At 40.6% G+C, this 24,763-nt stretch overlaps 2 protein-coding genes across 3 annotated transcripts; both read left to right on the plus strand.

Annotated features, from left to right (window-relative positions):
- The first annotated feature begins 624 nt into the window (after positions 1 to 624).
- On the plus strand, positions 625 to 14,124 carry morc3a (MORC family CW-type zinc finger 3a). Of its 2 annotated transcripts, none has more exons than XM_069153980.1 (19): positions 625 to 684; positions 3,370 to 3,442; positions 4,195 to 4,327; positions 4,439 to 4,665; positions 5,387 to 5,543; positions 5,774 to 5,921; positions 6,980 to 7,108; positions 7,215 to 7,334; positions 7,428 to 7,525; positions 7,680 to 7,787; positions 7,864 to 7,992; positions 8,332 to 8,406; positions 8,531 to 8,570; positions 9,110 to 9,193; positions 9,394 to 9,502; positions 9,615 to 9,687; positions 9,776 to 10,895; positions 12,091 to 12,275; positions 12,424 to 14,124. In XM_069153980.1, the coding sequence occupies exons 1-19, from the start codon at positions 646 to 648 to the stop codon at positions 12,596 to 12,598; spliced, it is 3,222 nt and encodes a 1,073-aa protein (XP_069010081.1). In that variant the 5' UTR covers positions 625 to 645; the 3' UTR covers positions 12,599 to 14,124. The 2 variants fall into 2 exon arrangements, with proteins under 2 accessions (XP_069010081.1, XP_069010082.1); XM_069153981.1 differs by having other exon boundaries at positions 670 to 684; positions 1,087 to 3,442.
- Positions 14,125 to 14,914: 790 nt separating this feature from the next.
- Positions 14,915 to 23,952, plus strand: chaf1b (chromatin assembly factor 1, subunit B). The gene is made up of 14 exons (XM_069153577.1): positions 14,915 to 14,958; positions 15,856 to 16,010; positions 16,370 to 16,502; positions 16,660 to 16,780; positions 17,291 to 17,394; positions 17,546 to 17,642; positions 17,786 to 17,870; positions 18,598 to 18,691; positions 18,821 to 18,890; positions 18,972 to 19,063; positions 19,178 to 19,337; positions 19,572 to 20,108; positions 22,099 to 22,187; positions 23,309 to 23,952. Exons 2-14 carry the CDS (start codon positions 15,885 to 15,887, stop codon positions 23,407 to 23,409), a joined length of 1,809 nt encoding a protein of 602 aa, XP_069009678.1. The 5' UTR covers positions 14,915 to 14,958; positions 15,856 to 15,884; the 3' UTR covers positions 23,410 to 23,952.
- The last annotated feature ends 811 nt before the right edge of the window (positions 23,953 to 24,763 follow it).

Below are 24,763 nucleotides of genomic sequence, written 5' to 3' on the forward strand. Positions count from 1 at the left end.
CATTCCTGCCGACCGCAATTAGTCTGTACAATAACTCACTTCTGGCAAAATCCATCACATAACAATAACACTGTTGTCTGTGTTTCTTGGTTGTTTGTATATAATATATATATATATATATACTGTACTGTATATACTGTGCATTTTATATTTAGGTTAGGTTAGGTAGTTACTTTATTAATCCCCGAGGGGACATTTTTTTCGCTACAGCAGCATACAGAAGCAATAAGATAATAATAGAACAATAGAAAATCAATAAAATAGCAGTAAAAAATATAAATATTAAATGCACAGTATATACAGTACAGTATATATCTATATATATTATATACAACTATATATAATTTTTTTTACTGCTATTTTATTGCTTTTTATTATTCTATTATTATTTTATTGCTTCTGTATGCTGCTGTAGCGAAAAAAAAATGTCCCCTTGGGGATTAATAAAGTAACTACCTAACCTAACCTAACCTAACCTAACCTTAATAAAGTAACTACCTACCTACTTTAAGAGTCTCAAACTCCACTCCGTCCCAGTAGGTGGCAGTGCTGCATTGTGAGCTTGTTTTTCCTCGAACTCTCCGCACCAAAAAAAAAAAGGAAAAAGAAGAAGAAGAAGCGGAAACCATTAGTATTTACGGAAAGATGGCGGTCCCAACAGACCGAGGCGTCCCTGTGAGCACGGTGAGCGGAATTCATGCATTTGTTTGGGGGATTGTGAGCCGTTCAGTGACACGAGAGATGCGACTGAGATCTGCTGTTGTGAATAACGAGGTTAAATATATCTTTATAGTCCGTTATAATGACTAGACGGAGCTCCGTGGTAGCATTTACTAGGCATTAGCCTGCTGGTTGTTTTTAATTTGCATTGTTGGGATGTTGCTGGTGAAAGAGAAACGAGAAACCACTTGTAAATATTGTCTTTTTAAAACTGTAATCCACACCACGATCGTTTAAAAACGCATTATCTGCTGCGTTATCAGTAGCAGCAATAAGGGAACCACAGAAGTGTTAAAAGTTGGACGTTATCAGGTTGATCCCACAAACCCTCTTTTTTATTTTTTTTTTATTTTCTGTCTTTTAAAGCCACAAACGAGGACATAAAATGAGTAAAATACAACAGCATGAGATTCAAATGTTCAAGTCTGAAGCCAGTTATCTCCTTCAGACCGGTCATCATCTCCCTCACGTTGTTCTGCTGGAGTTTGGCCTCCAGCTTCCTCCTGTAGGAGTCCCTGACCTTCTCCTTCTCCTTCTCCTGAGCTCCTCTCTGTCCCCAGACCTTGAAGGCTGTGTGCATCCATTTATGGCATTAGCCTGCAGAAGATCCAGAGTTTTATTGTTCCAGGTGGGGTAGTTAACACACCGGTGCAAAGTTTGACAGTGCTTTATCCAGAGTGCTGCGTTTAAAGTCTCCAGTAACTGGCAAAAAAAAAAAAAAAATGCACCCGGATGCTGAGTCTGCAGTTTGGAGCAGATGGTGTCCACCCGCTGCCTTTTGTCAGCTGATGAAGGAACACAATCAGCTGATCGGGAGAGTAAAACAATGGCTCTCCGTTACAAAGAGGGGAAAAAAAAAAAGTTACGGTCTATTGCCTGACCGTCACTTAAACAAAACGTTAAAGGAAAAAAAAAAGAAACTCAGAAGGTAGGTAGGTAGGTATATACTTTATTAATCCCCGAGGGGAAATTTTTTCGCCACAGCAGCATACATACAGAAGCAATAATAGAACAATAGAATAAAATAATAGAATAGAATATATAATAGAAAAGCAATAAAATAAAATAGCAGTAAATAGTAGTAAAAAATATAAATATAAAATGCACAGCATATACAGTATATATACAGTACATTAAATATATATATATTATATACAACAAACCAATAAACACAGTCAACATATATATATATATGTATATATATACATACAGTACAGTATATATCTATATATATAATATACACATAATATACAAGCAACCAAGAAACACAGTCATCAGTGTTATTGTACTGTGATGTATTTTGCCAGAGGTGAGTTATTGTTCAGTCTTATTGCAGTGGGCAGGAATGATCTCCTGTATCTGTCCTTGTGACAGCGGAGCTGGAGGAATCTTTTAGAGAAAGTGCTCCGCTGTCCCTGCAGCAGGTGGTGGAGAGGGTGGACAGGATTATCCAAGATGGACAATAGTTTGTTCAGCGTCCTCCTCTCCACCACCTTTTCCAGACTATCTAGTTTGCAGCCAATGATGGAGCCGGCCTTCTTAACCAGTTTGTTAAGTTTGTTGGTGTCACCGGCTCCAATGCTGCTCCCCCAGCAGACCACAGAGAAGTACAATGCACTGGCCACAACAGACTGGTAGAACATCTCCAACATCTCGCTGCACACATTGAAGGATCGAAGTTTCCTCAAGAAAAAGAGTCGACTCATCCCCTTCTTGTAGACAGCGCTGATGTTGGTCTTCCAGTTCAGTCTGTTGTCGATGGACACACCCAGGTACTTGTACTCCTCAACCATGTCCACCTCCTCTCCCAGAACTCTCAGCGGTTGTGGAGCCGTCGTCTTCCTCCTGAAGTCGACCACCATCTCTCTGGTCTTGGCCACGTTCAGGAGCAGGTGATTTCTTCCCGCCCACTCCACAAAGTCCTCCACTACTGCCCTGTACTCGTCCTCCCGTCCATCCCTTATACACCCGACCACGGCAGAGTCATCAGAGAACTTCTGCAGATGGCAGGACTCTGAGTTGTACTGGAAGTCAGTTGTGTATAAGGTGAACAGAAAGGGGGACAGAACAGTTCCCTGAGGAGCTCCAGTACCACTGACCACCGTATCAGACAGCACACTGCCCAGACGGACAAACTGGTCTGCCTGTCAGGTAGTCATTGATCCAGGAGACGGTGGACGCGTCCACCCCCTCCACCCCCACCACCTGCAGCTTCTCACTCAGCAGCAGTGGTTGGATGGTGTTGAATGCACTGGAGAAATCAAAGAAGGTGATTCTCACAGAGCCACCGGTTCCATCCAGGTGAGACTGAGCTCGTTGCAGCAGGTAGATGATGGCATCGTCCACTCCCACACGGGGCTGGTACGCAAATTGCAGAGGGTCCAGAGAAGATTTCACCAGCGGCCTGAGGTGGGCCAAGACCAGCCTCTCCAGCACCTTCATCACATGAGATGTGAGGGCAACCGGTCGGTAGTCGTTGAAAGAAAGAGAAGAGAGAAGAGAAGAGAGAAATAAAAAAAAAAAAAACAGTCTTAAAACTGAAACGCTCACCGACAGGCTGCCACGAGCAGGCGCCAATTTGAACAGATGGATTCATGAAAACGAGGTCATTTTGAAAATGTATTTATTATGTGAAATGTACATTTTTAGCTTTCGCCAAAGTTTCTTCACACCAACTCCACCAGCCACACCCGGCCCTTCAGCGCCATCGCTGAACTCATAGGTGAGTCATCATCACGCCGTCGTCTTTTCAAATAACAAAGAAAGCTTCAGTTAGTTTCTGTTACTCCATACCGGCGATGTTCCCAACTGATCTGCACAACACGATGATTTTTGTAACTTAATCTTGCTGTTTTTAATTTTACAATTTTTACCGTAATGTTGAAGGACGCCGTGTTTTTATTTGTTGTCTGTTTTTATTTTCTACAGTATTATGGTCATATTGCGACACACAGGCCTGTGGTAACCAAGGTCATATTTAGTGCCTGAAATACCGAACCACCACGACAAGCCTCTTCGATATGTACATGTTAGAAAAATTACTTGGAGGCTTGGTTCAAAATCAAACATATCGGACATTTTATTCTTGCAAGAAGGAGCAAATACATGCCACCCTCAAAGAGAGGTGTCCAGCATGCTCCCAGGTCTCCTCCGTAGGGCAGCTTTTTACACAGTTGACAAATAATTGACAGTCACCCCCAATTCCTTTTGTATCTGCTTTCGTATGGTAATTCATAAGATAATAACACAGGGGAGTCGTCATTTAGATGTGGAAAGTAAAACAAAAAGGAATCACTTGCAAATAAGAGAGATAAAACGAGAGACTTTTCAGAGCCTGCTTGACACTTGACTTTCCGGAGCCACAATGCAAACAAGAGGAAGAGACAAATCTTTTCTTTCCATCAGTATAGTACGTTGTATGTGTCTGAAGCTGCATGCAGCTGAACTGTTGTTTTTGTTTTTTGTTTTTTTCAGACAATGCCTACGATCCAGATGTCAGCGCCAAACAGTTCTGGATTGATAAGACTGTGGTCAAAGGCGAACAATGTCTCAGCTTTATGGATAATGGAAATGGACTCGACCTTGAAACAATGCATAAGATGCTCAGGTACAAATGCTATGATTTGGTATTCATGGGAAATCAGTTGGAGCTTTTTCATAGTCACAATTAATGAACTCACCAACGTATTGTGTTTATCCCCCTCCCCTCCCCCCTCAGCTTCGGGTACAGTGACAAGCCTGTTATGAATGGGGTGGAGCCAATTGGAATCTATGGCAACGGCTTCAAGTCTGGATCCATGCGTCTTGGCAAAGATGCCATCGTCTTTTCTAAATCGAGGAGCACCTCGTGCGTCGGGATGCTCTCTCAGACCTACCTGGAAAAGATTGGTGCCGAGCAAATAGTTGTACCAATTGTTTGCTTTGAGGAAAGAGAAACCAAAAAGTATATCCTTTTTCTAAAGAATCAATACTCATCACATATAATTATTTCTACAGTGGTATTTGTAGTCAGCTGAGTTAGGCAGAGGAGAAGTGTACCATTATTGCATATTTACCTCATTTCAGTTATTTAAGCTGACTGCAATTATTTGGCATAACCGTCGGAATAATTTGCATTCATCTGTATGAAAACGGCTGAATGTCATATTTCCATCAACATTTCCACGTCATTTTCCAGTGTTTGAGATTTGACGAGAGCTCTTTTCATGACATCATCTTTTTTCACCCCCTACCTCTGCTGTGGTTTAATGAAGTGGACAATCAGTGCCATCACGGTAGTGTTTATTTTGATTGGTGGTACCAGTCATTGTATGTAATTCGTTTATACATTTCATAATGTGCTTTGTGTATTTGAGCTGTTAAGTCATAAGCTCCGTGACATTTTCATTGACAAAGCCTGAAGCTTCGTCCTGACAGCCGTTGTTGCAGAGAAACCTCAAGGACAGGTGTTAACAGTTTGGATGTAACCTGCGACGTTTGGAGCTGAACCTGATTTGATAAGATTTTCAATGTTTTGCCTTGTTGTTAAAAGGGTCTAGATGTAGTATGTTATGTGGGCTGGGACCTGTTTTAGAGAGCTAAATTGTCTCTCAAATAATTCATCAGACAGTCATATTTTAATTTGTCCCCATTTTTTTGTTGGAATTGTCCTTAATGTCCTTTTCACTCTCTGTGAGAGAGGAGCACAAACTCAGCCTGCAGGCCATTCTGCGCTACTCCCCTTTTAAAACAGAGGAGGAACTGCTCACTGAGATTGATGTCATCAGCTCATCCTGGTCCACAGAGAAAACTGGCACACGGATTATCATCTGGACTCTCCGCAGGTTGGTCTTTAATCCACAAACAAACTCGCACAGATGTATATCTGTCTGTCTGTTCAGAGGCTAGGTGCTGTGGCTCGAGTTAAAACCTTATATTTGTACACTCCAATAACAACTTTGTTCACAAATGAAAATGAGTATTGCCAACTGGACACACAGATCGGTTCTGATCACTTTCTATGGACTCACAACTGTCAGATAACCACAAACTGTTCGTATCTGATCTTCATCAGGACATCTACTAAACCAACAGAGTTTGATTTTGAGAAGGACCGTTACGATATCAAAATGCCATCTGAGATTTATGAGACGATGAATGACCCCTCTCAACAGCCAGACGGGGTCAACTCACACATCGCTGAGAGTGTGTACTCACTGCGGGTAAGGAGCAGTAATGCGCATGTCTGAAAATTATTCATAATGACTCTTTTGTAGTTCCTAGATCCAGACTGGCTCTTAGGGTCGACTAGCTTTCTTAAAATCAGCTCTGAAACTTTGGAAAGTCCTCCCCCTCCAGATCAGGTCATCGGCTTCACCACCAGTGTTCAAATATTAATTAAAAACATTTTTGTTCTTGCTGGCCTTTCCAGATTAGGCCTAGTTTTAAATTTCTATTTTATTCTTTACAGCATTATTTACTGCTCATGTACGCCTTTGGGTTTTGTTTTGGCTTAATGTTGTTTTTAAGGTCTTTTAATTTTTGCCTTACATTTTTTTTTTTATTTTTGTTTGTATGAGTATTTTATTTTGGATGGCCTGATTTGTTTTAATTCTATCTGATGGGTTTTAATTTGGTCTGAGGTTGTACGGCACTTTGGTACATATGTTGGGTTTAAATGTGCTATATAAATAAAGCGATTTCACTTATAGCTCCTCTCCACTCAAACATGTGTATTTCTTATTGTTCCATCACTGGGATGTTTGATTGTCACTGTACAGGCAGAGGAATGTGGTAAGTTTGACTTGAAAAGGCTGTATTCACATTCATCTGCTGAGGAGGCGAAGTTCCTCTTTGCTGCTCACTGTTGTTCCTGTATGAGCATTATTTTGTGACATTGCAACTTGTTTGGATGCAAATCACAGTCCAGAATACAAATTTAAGATCCTTCCATCGAAGTAGCAGGCTTCCCGTGTCCAGCAGTTTATGTTTTGAAATTGAAAGTCATAGATTCGACCTTTCAGTGAGAGAGAAAGTCAGGGGACCATTTCAGTTACAAATTATAGTCCCATGTCTGAAGTAAGTCTGTAAGACAACATAAAGCCAAAACAAGTTGTACATGAGCCGTAAACAACGATGTAAAGAATAAAATTGAAAATTTTTGAAGTTTTTGGTTTTTCCAGATCCAAACTGTTTTGATACTCCCTTAACCTTATGATTCTTTGTCACATTACTGTTGATTGTATACATTAACTAACAGCTGCTTTTCTAATGGCTGTAGGCATATTGTAGCATTCTGTACCTGAAGCCTCGGATGCAGATCGTGATTCGTGGTCAAAAGGTGAAATCTCTGCTCATTGCGAAGAGCCTGGCGTGCATCAGAAAGGACCACTACAAGCCCATCAATCTTGTATCCTTCAATCACCGGCTTTCTGGAGCTGGCCTTTCTTTCAAACTTTTCCCCAATAATGTCTTTTTTGTTGCTGTTGTTGCATTTTACTTAAGAGTTATTTCAGAACAAACGGATTCCTATAACTTTTGGATATAACCCCAAAAGTAAAGACCAGTATGGTATCATGATGTATCACAAGAATCGGCTCATCAAACCCTACGAACGTGTCGGCTGCCAGCTTAAGGTGAGTTTCTGCTCTTTTGAGTAAGTTTGTTTGTTACACGTGTTTTCAAGGGTTTCTAAATGTCATGCTGCGGTGAACCTTTGCCTTCTGCAGGCCAACAACAAAGGTGTTGGAGTCATTGGGGTCATAGAATGTAACTTTCTGGATCCTACCCACAACAAACAGAGCTTCAATGAGACAGATAAGTACAGGTAATGACATCAATGCTGCGTTCAGTTGTGATCATAGAGGTTTAAAGATCTAAATGAGCAGTTGGGATATAATGTTTGTTTGTTTTTGTTTTTTTAATCATTTTCATGTTCCCGGATTCCCTGGAAATCTGACATCCTGAATTTGTTGGTACAGGAAAACCATCAACAGTTTGGGGGTCAAACTGGAGGAGTACTGGCAGGAGATCCGCTACAGAAAGTCCAGAGAAAATCCAAACAGCACCGTACCAGTTGAAGATACCATGTTAGTATAATTTTGCAGTGACTGCCATCGTGGATTTGACACACATTTTTGCTAAACCATGTTGACTCCTCCACAGGAAGCGACCAGATCAAAGCTGGGTGCAGTGTGATGGCTGTTTGCAATGGCGTAAACTCCCTGACGGGATCGATTGCAGCAAGCTGCCCGATAAGTGGTACTGCAGCAGCAACCCTGATCCCCAGTTCAGGTAACCAGAGCATCATCAATGCACCTGAATAATTACAATCAAATGAATAAAATAACAAATATAAATCTGTGCTTGAGTGAGAGTAGTTTGAAGGTACATTAAGTCAGGTCTACACTGCAGGGCCCTTAACGACAGGTCCAAACATTATTTAACATGAATACTGGGCTTCTGTAGGAATGCTCACCCAACTTTTACCACATGTCACTATCTATGGATGACTGGAAGCACCAATAGTCTTTCCCAAAATAAAGACACATTATAGAAATCAAGGCATTTGGTCCAAGTCAAACCCAAACGTAGCTTGCTAGTGTTTTCACGGTGTCAAATTAACCATCACAGGAGCTGCCAGGAGGAGGAGGAGCCCGAAGACTCCGATGACGATCAGCCTTCATACCGCAAGACCTATAAGCAACAGTGAGTCTCAAGTTTACATTACCAACACGGCCACAGCCGTTGACGAGCGTAATGAAATATTAAGATGCAATGATATTAAGCTTCTGACTGGCTGTGGGTGTGACTCAGCTCTGATTTGTTACAGAGAGAGGGAGGACAAAAAGGAACAAGAAAAGAGGCAGAAGGTAAGGATACATAGTGTGCTGGAAATCATCCACCAGTTGTCTCCCCGCTAATTAACGTTTCCACCTCAGGGTACCTTGAAACACACTTCTAATCAAAAGTTCTGGCACCACTGAATTTCCAAGTTCCTATAACAGAATATTTTCAAAAATATATGATAATTAAATCTGCAAGCAGTGATATGCAGGATCACGCTGCATGCCGGGGGATCCTCTGTCCTCCCCCGCCCTGTCCTCACATTCCACAACAAGAGATAGCGGTGGGTATGGAACCTTTTCACCACCTCCCTGGATTTGCCAAGCTTCCTCTTTATAATACAAACGTTAAACCAAACGTCCGGCCCGAACAATAGACATTTGATTCTGATTTTGTAAAACTTGTTAATTTGCATTTATTTCTGAAAATATTCTAAATTCTGTACTTAAAATTCAGGGGTGCCAATTTTTATAGTTATTTTACTGACGGTATTCATTTAAATTCCCACGAACATTGACACATTGTTAACACTGCTGTTGGTCCTTTTTTTTTCTTTGCGGTTCAGGAGGATCAGAGGCGTCAGGAACAGCAGCGTCTCACAAATAAGCGACAGCAACTGGAAAACCTGAAACAGCGTGTGCACCAAACGGTGCGTTTTCTATTTAACATTATAGAGGCAGGAAGTGATGGCTCAAGTTGGCTCATTTGGATTTAAGTTATGATTAGTGTTGAGAGGTCTCATCATTGGTTTGAAATTACATGACAGAAGGTGTCATTTAGAAATATTAATAATTACAAATAATATACTTTGCCTGTTTGTTTTCTTGTTTTTTTTTCTCTTGCTGACAGACTGTTCATCCCCCTTCAACTCCCACAACCCCGAGGAGTCGGACGCTACAAGGTGGTGCTGCGAGGGCTGAGTCCTCTGCACTGAGGTCCTCCACCATTTCACAAGCTGGTAAGTGTGTGTGTGTGTGTGTGTGTGTGTGTGTGTGTGTGTGTGTGCGTGTGTGCGTGCTTAAGAAGGAATGTTTGAGAGATTAAAATGTTCCTGTATTGTTTCTTTGCAGCCTGCAGCCCTTCCAGTAACAATGGTCTTCCAGTTATTTCTAATGTGTGCTCACTGGCAACAGCACCTGTGAGGTATGAGGTTATGTTGTTTTTTTAGCTCAAGTGTATCGCTTTGACTTCAATAAAAACGTCCATTAACTCTGTTTTGTGTTCACTGCAGGGAGAAAAGATCACATCCTGTTACCCCACAAACAACACCAAAAAGACAGAGAGCTAATGGCTTCAACAGGAGCGCCTCAGATACACCCTCATCAGTAGATGTGAGCTCACTGTGCTCCCCATCTCTGGCCATTGTTAGTGATGATGTTGATGTTGATGATGATGATGATACTACTGATGATGACCTTGTCATTTTGGAGACTGCGAGTACCCCCAAGCCACAAAAGCCCGTCTCTAATTTAAAAAAAGTGAAGATCGAGGAAGAGCAAAGCGATATTCATGTGAGCATGGTGTTGGAGTGTAGCGACGACGCTGCTGTGGATGATACCTCTGACGCGAATGCTGCTGGAACAGGATCTGCAGAGTCAGCAGCAGGGGAAACCAGTCATTCCCCGGCGCCCCCTCAGCAAGTGACCAGCACCACCACTCAGACCGAAGCGCATCAGGTAAAGAAGGAAGTGGGGGATCGCATTCAAACTGACAGGGAGGCAAGAGCAACACAGAGTATTTGTGATAAAGGTGGTAAAGAACAACATGTCGGCAGTGTTGAGCAAAGAGAATTTAAGCAGGAGGACAGTGGAGACACGCAAAATCGAGGGCCGCAGACGTTACAGAACGGAGGGGCACACTGTCTGGAAAGTGATGAACAAGCCGGACCTTCCTGCGCAGATATCAGAAACTACTCTTCCGCTCCGTACCCCAGTATTACTGAGGTACAGGAACAACAAGACCAGCTGCTGGAGCTCATGGAGGACACTGCTCAGGAGAGAGACTCTCTGAAAGAGCAGGTTCATAAACTCACTGTCCAGCTGCAGGAAGCGCAGAGCAAACTGCAGGAGCTGCCTCAGAATAACATCAAGAAGGAGTGTCAGCACCAAGCCTGCCAGACAGAAGAAACGGGGAGGAAGAAGGACTACAAAAGTCTGTTTGAGAAGGCCAAACAGAAAATCAATGAGCTGATTAAGGACAAACGGAATTTCATGGCAGCTACTGAGGCAAGGGCCAATGTCAGTACTGCCCAAGATGAGGAACATGACATCGATGAGATTGCACTGCAAGTTGACCATCTGGTCCGAGAACTAGATGAAAGAAACAAGGAGAGGAATGAACTGCGTTTACAGGTCAGTGGCTCAGCTCAATATGTTTACTTCCTTTTCATAATCGCATGCCAACATTGAAAGTGACTCCTGCTGGCTGCTATTGTTCACTGGTTGTGTAGAGATCAGTTCTTGAAGCAATTTCAGTGATGGTGATGACAAAAAGCTTTCAGAAGTCCATCTGAAGTCAAAAAGTGGCTTCGACTGTCTAAATTGGACAAATCTCTACAATTCCTTCTCTTCAAAAAGTCCCTCTTTGCATGTGGAAACCGTGTTTGTACCAAAGTAGTCTTGAGTTTAACGCTCTTTTTAATCACATAATGGAGCAAACTCCGGTGTTTAAGTGGGATTTGGAGATTCGAAGACCCTGTAATGCAGTTAAAACTGCTGAAAGTGGACTTGATATTTTGATATACTTAAAATTTCCAAGGCAACCAACTGTGCCTCAAACACTTTTTAGGATTGTAAATGGATTTGTACCCCAAAAAAACTTATCCAAACAAGAATCTCCCAGTGCACTTTTTGTTTGTGTTTTTTTCAGGGACAATGCACATTTAATCTACATTTAATTTAATTTAGTATTTATTCCGCTCATGGTAATGCACAAAATTCTCCAGGAAATATAAACAACAAAATGCGACTCACAATCAAAACCCACGGCTGTAAATGTGTTGGTGTCAAATAGCTACTTTCCGACTGTTTCCAACTGTTCTCTCATGATCAACACAACAATAAAACAACAACATTTAAATCTAGAAGAAGTAAAAGCGAAAATAAAAACGAGGGTAAAATTCTTTGAAGAAGGAAGTAAGCAGCCTGCAATGCAAACAGTTATCGGACACCAGTAAACAGACGGGACGGGCAGTTAAAGTGCAACAACTTAAAATGTAATTACGTTACATTACAGATGATGAAGGTAAAGACAAAAGGAACACAATATGACAAACGGCAACAAAAAGCAAATGAGAGCAGATGGGGAAAGTGTGCAGCGAGTAGATATGATGGCAGGTCTGGTCCTAATGTTAAACAGTGTAAAAGTACAAGGAAAGAAAATGTGAGTTTCTATGTTTATCTATATTCAGTCCATGTGTGTCATTTACCTGATAACTTCTCTAGCTTTTGGAATTCGTTTTAACCGTTGTTTTATTGATTTTGATCTGCTCCCTCTTCTTTTCATTTTTCTTCTCCTCCTCGGGTTAACTATGGGCTACGCCACCAGTTGGAGAGTCTGGAGGAGGAAAATGGAAACCTGGCGGCGCAGTGTGTAACGCTCAGGTTGGGCTTGCAGAAGGAAAACACTCCAACCCCACAAAGAGGAAGAGATTCTACCAATCGGACATGTCGAGCGGACGCAGGAGAGTCCGCGGAGTCCAGCACGCATTCAAGTTCAGATACATCCAGAAGGTTGGACTGCTGGGGAATCAATCTCCTCGCATAATACTGAGTCACTCTCTCAAAGCCATTTATCAACTCAACAATTCATCAGAACAGTGATGTAAATCTGAACTCTCTCTTTGTTTTTTTTCCTATTCTTTTTATTCCTTTCTCTTAGTTTGATTGAGCTTCGGCATAACATCGGGCGCCTTCTCATCTCCTACGTGCCTGCACTGGACCTGGAGCAAGTTAACTACGAGTGCAACGTCATCGATGAGATCCTGGAGCAGGTTCTCACTAATGAGGGAACCGTTGGAGGTCTCAGGCTGACGGACAGTGGAGGAAATGTATAGAGAAAACCGTCATATCCTGGAATATGGTGCAGCAGCCCATTCGTGAATAGTAGATAGAGCTCTTTAATTAAAGGAAATGAAGTTGGATTTATTTATAGGAATGTAGATGTTTACATAATATATTGATGCATTGTAAGTTCAGTACTGAATGAGCTGCTGCACTCCATCTTAAAAAAAGAAGCAACCGCAGGATGAATGAATGTTATGGGTCGTCTACTTTGCTTCGATAAATCTCTGGGTTGAATCATAGAAGTAACCTAAGTTGTTTGACTCTGCTTCCCGATGACATCTTGTTGTTTTACTCTCTGGTGTGTAGCATATTTTGTACATATTCGGTCAAATATATTTTTATATTACCTGTCTATGTTTGGGTAAGAAGTGCTATATGTAACATTATCTTTGGTATTCCTGTGAACATTTCTGATCGGCCAAATATTAGACCGGAGTGTTGCAAACTGAATGAGTGAACACAAACGTCCTCCAAAGCTGACTGAGCTCAGTCTTCATGACCAGTGTGTAATATAAATATATATATAAATCTGCATGTTGTTCCTGCAGGGAAATTGATTTGAAAGGATTGATCTCGACTCATCCAACTGTCAGTGTTTTATCGAGGTCTGATTTTCCACAGCCTTTCAAATCACACTGGCTTACATTGAAGGGACTTGAGTATATAATATTGAGCTTTTTAAAAAATATTTATTCAGGAAGATCAGGAGATTTCTTCAGAGGCCTGATGAGAAATTGCATAATCGAGATCGCAGACGAGATAGCTACAGAAAACATTCATAAGACACAGAGACATTAAAGTAAAACTCCGTTCTAGTGAAGTTCCTCATCGAAGTGAATGTTTTATTTACAATAATAATACCGCAAAAGGGTAACACTCGGCTTTGAGAGAAACTTAACAACTTTAATTATCCTCTTAACGTCATGGTTGTTTCGTTAAAACTTGGTGTTCCATATTTTGGCCGGACGGCTCACAGGGCTTTACACTTTAGAGGAAGACCCCTATATTGAGTTTGGATGTCAGCGACAACTATTCAAGCTTTTCATGTCACTGTCGAGTGTAATAATGGGACTGTTAATGTGTCTGTTGTTTGGGGCGGCAGCATGAACATACAGTACAAATCTCTGCTACTGAGTTAAACAGGAGATTTGTATTTTTCTTTGAAATACCAGCTTTGTAATTTAGTCAAGGGACACAACAGCAACTAAATACAGTGTGAAGATGTTTTGCCATTTTTTTGTGTGTGTTTGTTTAAAGATAAATTTATCAGTTTTCAAAAAGTGGGTGAAAGGTTTAGGGGTAATCAAATATTGTTATTTGAGTATGTCACTTAGGAGCAGATTTTTAAAGTACTTGAATAATTTTATTTTCAAATTTACTTTCTTTTTACTTCAAATGCAGATATTGTATTTTTACTCTACTCATCATCTTACTTTTAAGACTAAGATTTCACAATCATGCAGTGTGAGATTATAAAATACAATGTACTTTTTACATATTAAACCTGTGGTTTCCACATTATTGAATGCTTTGGTTATTTTTTAGATTAATAGTATAAAATATAATCAAATAAACTGTGATGTAATATTATTATTATCTGCTGCAACATTGGTGTCATCCTTTCACAATGACAGAATCTTAAATCAGGATCCAAAAATATAATTCATATTATGGGCAGTTTTAATTAGTAGATTTTGTTTTCATTATCTTTACAAATTTTAAAAGCCAAGACTTTTACTCGTAAGAATGTATTTGTAGTTCAATTTTACTTCACAAAAAAAAATGTGAATACCGAAAGCCTGTAGAGGACTACATTAAAAATGATTATATAAACTTATAATTTTCCACACATTTATGTGTTATTTGAGTAAGAATTGTAATGAATATGCAATATTTTTTATTTGCCTTTTCACATAATGGTATGGCAGTTATATGACGTTGATATTAAAATGAAAACAGAAAAGCTGTTTAACATGAACCTTTCTAAGCCACCGTGCAGTGGACATTAAATTAAAATGTAATATAAACACTAGCCTTTCAGGTTTACATTATAATTTTGATATAATTCCCGATTGGCTTCTATGCAAATAATCTGAGAGGGAAAAGTTTTACACGGTAACTCAAAACTAAACAAACAAATGAATTGTTATGTGCAGAAATTCAACATGTGAACTTTAAAATGTCGATGATGCCTTTATAAACCGTATTTATCTGCAAAATGGAACGATTCCGTTAAACGCCGCCCCTTCCGGATTTTCGTCCAATCACCGCCGCGTACGACACCGGAAGTTTTGAACGAACTGTACGCGGGAAAAATCACTACCACCGAGTGAGCCGGACGACGGAGGAGGTAAAATACGAAACTTTCTGTCACGTTACTTCGATGAGAATAATAATAAACAGACATGACTCGCGTGTATTTGTGTGGAACGAGCTGACGGTCGGTTACCGGAACGTTTTGGACGTTTTGTCGGTAGCTTCATTTAAGCCTCAAATCTGCACGAACTGCTACCGGCGTTTGGCTAGCTGTCGGTTTTTAGTAACTGTGACGCCAAACGAGCTCTTTTTATTTTTTTTATTTTATATATTTTTTTTTTTAAATCAAACTGTTTTTCTCTGTATTTTCCCCGCACCGAGTCAGTTTATGGCAGCTTCTAAGTTCAGGCCTTTTAACAATGTTTGTACGTTTAGCGATACTTAGTGACGTCATCAACTGTGTCCAAATGTCCCTTCGTGTCCTGAGTCCTGATAATAATCTCGGTCTCTGTAATAAAGTAAAACATCTTGGTGTTTTTATTTTTTTATTTTTATTGGAGAATAACATGAATTCTCTCATGCGCTTTTGGTATGTGCGCAGATTTCTGTTTGTATTGTACATTATTCAAATTAAAAAAAAAAAAAAAATAAAGCTTACACAGGCTTTAAGTTGCTTAAGTATGACTTGAAGAGACCGAGATGGTGCAGAAGCAGGTGAAATGTTTGTGGCTGCAGGACACTTTGCATTTTGTGCACTGAAATCTCATGTGTACATTTATTTGTCGGCTTCACGACTCTGGAAAATGAAATTATCTTGTTTTTTTTTTTGGTTTTTTTAATCACAGGTGTTGTTTAGTGTGACACGCTACCAATGTCAGCTCTGAAGACGCTGTCTGGATTCTGAGTCTGTAATGAAGTTTTGAACTGAACTCAGTCCACTTTAAATTAGTTGAAGTGTTAAATTTTTATTTATTTTTTTAATCCCCTTGAGGTCGGTGTTGGATATAAAACCGGAACAAAATGAAGGTGGTAACTTGTGAGATTGCGTGGCACAACAAGGAGCCGGTCTACAGTCTGGACTTTCAGCACGGCTCAGAAGGACGCCTTCACCGACTGGCCACAGCCGGAGTGGACACCACAGTCAGAGTGAGTGGACACAACAACAACAACAACAACAACACACAGGACAAAGCAAAAATGTTACAAAACATATAAACATGAATTCGACCGTAAATGTCGTCAGTGTTGAAAACGTGGAACGTGATGATAATTCCAGTTTACGTATTTAATTTGTTTATTTAACAAACTTTATTCCGCTAAAATACAAAATGAATTATAATGCAGTGACGTGTTTTATTTGATGAAATCATTCATGATGAAATTGCAGCGTAATATAAGGCAGGTCACCCATAAAATGACAACAAGAGTTTATGTATGGTGTCGTAATGAGGCCGACCCGGTTTACTGAGTGTGTTTCGTGACCCAATTCCCTGATGTCGATGCAGCTGTGGCGGGTGGACACGGGTCCAGATGGGAAGGCGGTGGTGGAGTTTCTGTCTAATCTGGCTAGACATACCAAGGCCGTCAACGTAGTGCGCTTCAGCCCTAACGGGGAGCTGCTTGCTTCAGGAGGAGACGGTATGATGACGTATCACACGCCATAAACAGATCAAAACTGTATGGGTCTCTATTTGAAATAATGTGGTGATGTGTTCTATAAACTGTAATTATTTTCAAGTAGAGAATGTCTTGTAATATTATATATATCTTTTTATTTTTTTTTTATTTGTTACAGATGCAGCAATTCTGCTGTGGAAGCTCAATGACTGTAAGGAGCCTGAGTCGACTCCTGTGTTCCAGGAGGATGAAGATGCTCAGCTCAACAAGGAGAGCTGGTCCGTGGTGAAAACACTGAGGTACACAAGAACCTTACTTCGGAGGAGGATAATTGTAATTCTACTGTTCACCTCACTGTTGTGGAGACAGAATGAACGATTCCCCTCGTGATGACATAAAACTTAGTGTTGACCGTGATTTGACTCGTGGTGGTGCAGTGGAGGACTGTTGCGCAAACAGAGACTCGTGCAGTTTCGAGGGGGAGAGTGTAACTCGTCATTTTCTGTTGCTACAATTTACTGATGTCCCCTCAACGCCTCACACGGTAGACGCAGTGCACACGACTCAGACAAGCATGTGGCCAATAATATGTTTAAAACAGTGAAATAAATGCAAGATTTTTCTGAGTTTGTCACTCAGGGATTTTTTTTTTCCACCCGGGCGGAGCACAAATCATTTTGTTTTTATTCTCTGCAGGTTCAGTCTCCATAGAAATAATGTTCCTATTTCAGGGACACTGAGTTGAAATGAAGCTATGACTGTGTTTGATCTGGTTTTGCTACAAAGAGAATTGGTGTCATTTGTTTCAGGGGGCACATAGAGGATGTTTACGATGTCTGCTGGACACGGGATGGAAACTTCATGGTGTCTGGATCTGTTGACAACACCGCTATTATGTGGGACATCAACAAAGGTTTGTAGTCATGAATTTTGCATGTGTGCGTTGCACAATTGTCTCCTTTGTTTCCTCTACTATGTGAACTAATGCATTGATGCAAGATGTATTATTTTTAGCTTATTTTGGTTTTGTATTTATGTTGTTTGTAACTGCTTTTTGTGTTTAGGACAGAAGCTGTGTATCTTGAATGACCACAAGAGCTACGTGCAGGGGGTGACCTGGGACCCTCTGGGGCAATATGTCGCCACTCTCAGCTGTGACAGGTAGAAAAATAAAGATTCAAACATTTGGTTTCAGACCACTCTTCAATTGATTGTCGGTCTTCAATGTATTTGCTTTCTGCTGTTGTTAGACAGTGACAGTGAGGTTTCATCAGCCTGATGTTTTTGTTTTTCCTCCTCCTCAGGGTGATGCGCGTGTACAGCACTCACACCAAGAAGAAAGCCTTCTGTATCAGTAAGATGAGCTCTGGGCCGCTTGCAGAGGGAGAGGTCAGTGGATATTTTCTTTGTTTTAGATGCGGCTAATGTCAAAAGGTTTTTCTCCAATCGCATATCAGTCAGGTTTCTTTTGCGGTCACATCAAATATTCTGACCCTGTTAATCTCCCATTTAACAAATACGTGCACTGGACCCTAATCAGTCTCTTCAAGATTCCTCTGTCCCATTCATTAACCTCAATTCCACCAAACTCTGCAATAAGTGCAGGAGCTTGCAAACTTTCTACAATTTCCCCGCTATAAATGTCCTCATTTACATTCAGCAACTAAATTATTTCCAGCTATTTCTGTGATTTGCAGTCTGATTATTATAATAGGAAAAGACTATATATGACCCTTACTTATATAGGAGAAGTCACAATTATAATTTGTTTTTGCGTGACATGTAATTTTTGCAAATTTCTGCAATTTTACTGCATGACATCACATTCATTTTTGCAAATTGCTTAGTAATTTTGGGAGAAAAGCTCCTGCAAAATCAAGCTTTTCTGATTCCAACAATTAAAAAGAACTCTGCAAGTATCTCAAAGGACTGACTGATATCTTCGTTCTTTCCTTTTGCATGGACTCATCTTCTGTCTGCGGCACCTGTTGACTGAAACTGGTTTCATTCTTTATGTTTGGTCTTAAAAATCTCTCCGACATCTCAAGACTCTCCAGCAAGCTGTCCAATAAATTGGACATGTTACATAAACGCTTACAGTGCTGTTACTTTGCAGGTCAAGCAGTACAGAATGTTCCATGATGACAGTATGAGGTCGTTCTTTCGCCGTCTTTCATTCACACCAGATGGGTCGTTCCTTCTCGCCCCAGGTACACACACCGCATACTGAATAGGAGGCTTTTTCCTGGCATTTATCTGGTAAACAAATGTCCAAGTAAACAATATTTATCCAACTCAAATTTCCTCTTCTGTTGTCATGTTTTTTTTTTAAACCTCAGCTGGATGTGTAGAGATTGGAGAAAACGTCATAAATACCACCTACATCTTTTCCAGGAAGGGTCTAAAGAGGTAGCTGTTGCTGGATGTACAAGTTATTCAGACTCTTGATAATACTTGTAATTAAATTCCAAATCTCTGTCTGTCTTTTAGACCTATCGCCCACTTGCCATGTCCAACTAAAGCTACACTGGCTGTGCGCTGCTGCCCCGTCTACTATGAACTCAGGACGAAAAAGGAAGAAGGCAAGGCTTTACAAACAAGACCGATTCTGAAGGCCCTCCTTTCTGGTTGTTTGTGGTCCTATTGTCTTCTTTTCTCGTATGTGTTTTTTATTTTACTCCTTTTCTCCCTCACAGATGGCTCTATCCAGCCTCTTCCCAACGTATTCCAGTTGCCGTACCGCATGGTGTTTGCGGTGGCCTCCGAGGACGCCATCTTTCTGTATGATACGCAGCAGAGCCTCCCGTTTGGCCTCGTGTCGAATATCCACTACCACACACTCAGTGATCTCACATGGTAAACAGGCTCGTCCTTCTTGTCTTCTTTTGTATGGAATAGAATAGACACACACATTTTTGGAAGCCTAAAATGTAGGCAGGCCGTGAAAGCAGGAAATAATAGCGACCATAATAATTTTCATTGTGCAAGTGGCCATATAACCCTAACAATATTAGAAGGATACATTTCTAAAACTGTGTCTGACAGATGTTTTACCATTCCAGTGATATGGTTTTACTTTATCCCGCTTAGGTCTCGTGATGGATCCTTCCTGGCTGTTTCCTCCACAGACGGCTACTGCTCCTTCCTGTCGTTCGCTCCCGGGGAGCTCGGCACTCCGCTGAAGGAGCCGCCCACCTTGGAGGTCTTTGTCCCAAACAGTGGTGTTGAGAAAAAGGGCAGGAAGGCATCGATGTCCAGGAACACATCTCCCGTATCCCAGGCAACGAGCTCAGCCCCGACTCCCGCCCCCCAAATCGGCCTTGCCAAAGAGGCCGCCTCTGCAACCCCCCCTGAGGAGAAGAAGAGCACCCCGAGTGCCAAATCTAAACCTCAGCCCCGTAGGATCACCCTCAACACTCTGCAGGGCTGGGGGAAGCCCACTACCCCCAAAGCCACGGCTAACTCGGCATCACCGACCCCAACATCTGGGAGCACAGGCGCACCCTCCACTCCCCAACCACGCATTGCCCCCCTCACTCCCTCCACACCAAAAGCCCTCAACAGTTCTAACGCCGCTGGGCCCTCCACTCCGAAAGGGACAACCACCCCAAAGGGTCCCACTCCTAGGTAAATATTAGAGGAGGTGTCATGTGGGCTTCTGTTATGGTAACAGAAAGTAACACAATTCATATTTTCCTTAGCAATGGTATGCTTTGATTCTTTTTTTTGGGTGTGTGTGAGGGGCGGGGGGGGGGTAGTTCTTCTTGGCGTGTTGGGATAAGTGTATGTGTACCAAAGCCACAACTGCTTTTTTTTTTTTAATCCAAAACAGATATTTTAATTACAGTGATGTGAAATTGAAAACTGAAAATCCTCATGCTTGAAAGAGTAAATACAGACACTACTGCTTGATAAGGTCTTAAAACAATTAGTTTCTATTTTTTTTAAAGTTAAAGACTTCAACATTACTATTGCTTAAGAAATACAAGGTGCGATTAAAAAACAAGTTCAAAGGCTGTGGCTGGTGTTCACAAACCAAGCGCAGCACAGCATTATGTGAGCGGGCATGTTGTCATGCTGGAGAGCCCAAGTGCCATTGCAGCACATTTGCAGCTGAATATTTTCTCTTCTAAACATCACAGAAGAACTCGGTGTTGACAGTCTGACCCTGTGGAACACATTCACGGTGCATTTCAAGGGTGTCCATCGCCAATTTCCTGAGTTTGACACACAATTTCTCTGCTCAAGTTTTAGGTCCACGGTGAAATATCAAATGTCAATGTTTCAACGGTCACAAAAACATGTAACTCAGGTGCTGGTGTTGATCAAGCAGCTTAATAGAATACTTACTGACGGAGGTTGTTGCCTCCTCTACTCACGCCGCTGCTCTCCGTTCTTGCTCCACAGGAACAGTCTAAACTTTCTGATCGTACACGTACTTCGTTGATACTGTTTGTGGCTGTGCTTTTCATTGAATAACGTCAATTTTCAGATGTTTTTATATTAGTTAGGTTATAAAAAGCTTGAGAGTAAATATTTAAATCAAAGAAATGCAAAAAACAAAACAAAAATTATAAAAGAATAACAAGAAAACACCAGTATAACCCTTTAAGAACTAATATGGATTTGAAGATTTTTTTTTTATTTTTTTTATCTGACCCTCAAAACAGATCCAATAATCTTGATCAATAATCTAGGAGCCAGGACAGCAAAAGCTTTGTCACTAAAAGCCTTTACCTTTGGGCGTAGTACTTACTTTTATGTGGTGGAGCCAAATTTTGCATACAATCCTACATTTGACAGGAAACCAGCTCCAGAGTGATGTAGAAACGAGTAACTCTTAAACACGGAATGTAGAAATAATTTAGTTTAACTTTATTTTATTTACTTGCGTTCGCTTTGGGGTTTTAAAAGTTCAATGTGGATTCACTGTAAGTGGTGTGAAGAGGGAAGGTGTTCCCACATACAGTTTAACATATGGAAATTCATGGAAATAGTTGGAACTATTCAAATGTTTTTTGACTGGAGTCACACTGACTGGACACACTGCTGCCACCTCCTTCCCCCCTAATGACCAAAGTAGCTAAGCTGATTAACTCCAAATATATAGTTTACAATACAAACAGTAAGATAGAGCACTGTGTACTTTAAAATGTACAGTATACATTTTACACTATACAGTATGCCTTATTTAACATACTGTAAAATATTCTTTTAAAGCATTCATAATTATAAGTAGTTCGACTGAGGTTGTGATGTTTTTGTCAGTTTATATGTGCCTCGGTTCTGCCAGATTAAACAAAGCCCTGTCTGGTTTGGGGGATTCGTTGGACCCCCCACTGGCTATAAAATAATAATCACTCTGACAGACTGCTCTTAGACAATGGCAGGTCTGTACATGCTTTTGTATTCGTTCTTTTTCTTTATTTGGGATGTTTGTCTAGTTTTTACTATTAAGAAAAACAACTCAATGAAATGAACAAACAAGATGATAAAGACAATGGAAACATGATTAATTTTGTTTCCTGTGCGTGTTTCCGTATTTTCTGCTTGTGTGTTTAATTGATCTCGTGCTCAAAGCCTCTTTATCACTTGTGCTCTTTCTGTTTGTTTACAGGAGAGTGTCCTTGACTCCCGTTGCATCCCGATCTCCCGCCGTCAGCTCACTTTTCAGCAATCCCTCTTCCACCGAGAAAGCCAAACACGGTTAGTGAGGGAAACTTTTTATGTTGCAAATATCACAATTAGAAGGTTTGGTGCTGGAGAATCGTGTGTGGTACTTCCTCCATCCTCACTGACATCCTTAACCACATTAATATGACTTCTGTTATGATTAGCGACCAATTTTTCTTTCCTGACATCTTTTCCAAAATGCTTAAATCTGTATCCCTCACCGCAGATTGCTGGGAGTTATTAATGATTATTACTTTTACGAATGGTAAAATGAGCTTGGGGATTGTTTTGGCACTGAAAAATAAGTCTGGACTGCCAGGACTGAATGAATGCTGCTGAATGGGAAATAGTGACTATTTTTAATGATACTTACAACAAAGTGTTTTCTCACATCACATCAAGTCATGATCCATTGAGTCAGGTCAGAATTTGAGTGATCTAACAGATTGAATTGGTGTTTCCTGAGTTGTAATCACTGTTTATTGTTGTGCCTATATATACTGTATTTGAAAAAAAAAAAAAATCTATTTTCCAATTACCTCTATCACATGTATTCTAGGAATGTCAATGAGCTGGAGCTAAATAAGTCTTCATCCAAAAGATTTTTTTAAGGTGCATCACAACTTGGGTCTTATTGTAGTAGTTTCAGCCATCAAAGTTATTAGTCATGATGAACATCGTATTCACAAAAGTAGTTGTTGTTCTGCTTCATGTATATATGTTGACCAACGGTCTTCATAACACATTCATGCATTCTGAAGCCACTTTTCCACCACATGGTTCGGCTTAACTCCACTCTAATCGCCTTTTTTGGGTTTTTTTTGTTTAGCTGCTATTACCTGGTAATTATTTTGGTAACACCTCCATTGAGGTTCCAAGCGAGCTGAGCTGATACTAAAAGCTGCCGTGAAAACACTGCAGACCACCGAGAGAGTTGTCCCTAGAATATTATCGCGTTACTTCATGCATGACAAGAAACATCCTGCAAAAAAACAATTCAGTCAAGTCTCTGGTACCAGAAGCTGTTTGAGTTCAGCCACGTTGTGCCGCGTAGTGGAAAAGCAACTTTACATCTCGGCAGAAGACGACACAAAAAACAGGCTATGAAGAAGTGTGACCTGGTGTTCCTGATCCCTTCATTTGTATTTCAGCAGCGCGTCCTTCCCCCCCCACCGATCGAGTGTGCCAGCCTCCAGAGTCCAAACGGCCCAAGACCGATGACCCTCCAGGAAAGACCAGTGCCACCCAGGATTAGTGTTTCCCGGGAACAGTGTGGTGCTATGAAATGAGACTACAGTACATACAGCAGAGACTGGCAGCTTCAGTGTAAAAACCACTGGGGCTCCCCATGGATGTTACACCATAGTGCAATAGCATTGTGTTTGTGCTGATATTTGTCATCTAGATGTGGCTTAATACTTCATGTGATATACTCGGTTAAAGAACAAATTGCGTTGCAGTCACTGTTCTTGAATTGCTTCTTTTTTTCTTTTTTTTAGTCGTGTCAGTAAACAGGTAATTGTATTATATTTCATTTGTGACATTTAAAAGCTTTTTTTCCAGATGTAAAAAGGAAGTTTTTGTCTTCTCATCAAAAACGTGATTGTGAAAATAAAACTTCACCACAAACCTGAAGAAGGCAAAAAAACAAGCGCTTCAAGGGTTCACGCTTTGTTATATATAGATTTGAATATATAACATGTTCATTTCTGAAGACTGGACTGAGATCTTGAGAGAAAAACTCAACATTGTCAAGCATTCAAGATACATTTTCTGACTGTCTAATAAAGGACATTTTATATTACACTGGTTTGTCACATGGTGTCTTTTTTAAAGCAGCTGATACTTATTTAAAATTTTACAGGTATAAACACATTGTCCTGATAGAAATGAGGTTTTCTATAGTAAAACCTGAGTTTACACCTTTACAATTGTAGTGACTGTTTTCACACGTTTTGCTGTGCAAACCTCTAAAAGAGTCAAACTAACTAAAGAATAAGGACTTATTCTTGAAGCACAAAGTCAATATAGATGCAAACCACTAACTACCTTTAAAAAAGCAAAACAAAACAATGCAGCTTTGTTAGAACCAACTGTAAAGCACGGTGGTGATAAAGTAATAATTACGAGTTGCTTTTCTGCGTCAGGGACTGAAGGTTGTCGTTGAATTCTGCATCATATCAAAGTGCTTGACGATATAGTGAAATTGAAGCCGAAGGGGAACTTCCACAGGAACCACTCAAAAAGAGGAAATGGAGATGTATGGAATAAGAAGGCCAGATCTGAATCTCATTTCCATCGCTGTTTTGAATCGATCCAGCACGTGCTTGCAGGCGCTTTTCTGTATTTAAACATTGTCCCGTAGAGGAAATGTCCGCATTGTTGGTGTTGATTGTTCTGTTTATGCTTTCCAGCATTACAATGACCACATAGCACTGTAAGTTTACCTGCCTCAAAGTATAAAGGACAAACTTATTAGGCACAGGTCAAATACAGTAAGCGGATGCAGGGAAGACCCTTTACAGCCATTGTTTTGTTTTGTAGGCAGGTGGTGGAAAGTCAGACTGAAGAGCTCTTCATCTGCATGTACAAAAGTACAGAAGATTCAA

The sequence above is a fragment of the Embiotoca jacksoni genome, unplaced genomic scaffold (assembly GCF_022577435.1).
Source record: "Embiotoca jacksoni isolate LCO1_2020_lvr unplaced genomic scaffold, fEmbJac1.0.p SCAF_2, whole genome shotgun sequence".
Taxonomy (NCBI): Eukaryota; Metazoa; Chordata; class Actinopteri; family Embiotocidae; genus Embiotoca; species Embiotoca jacksoni.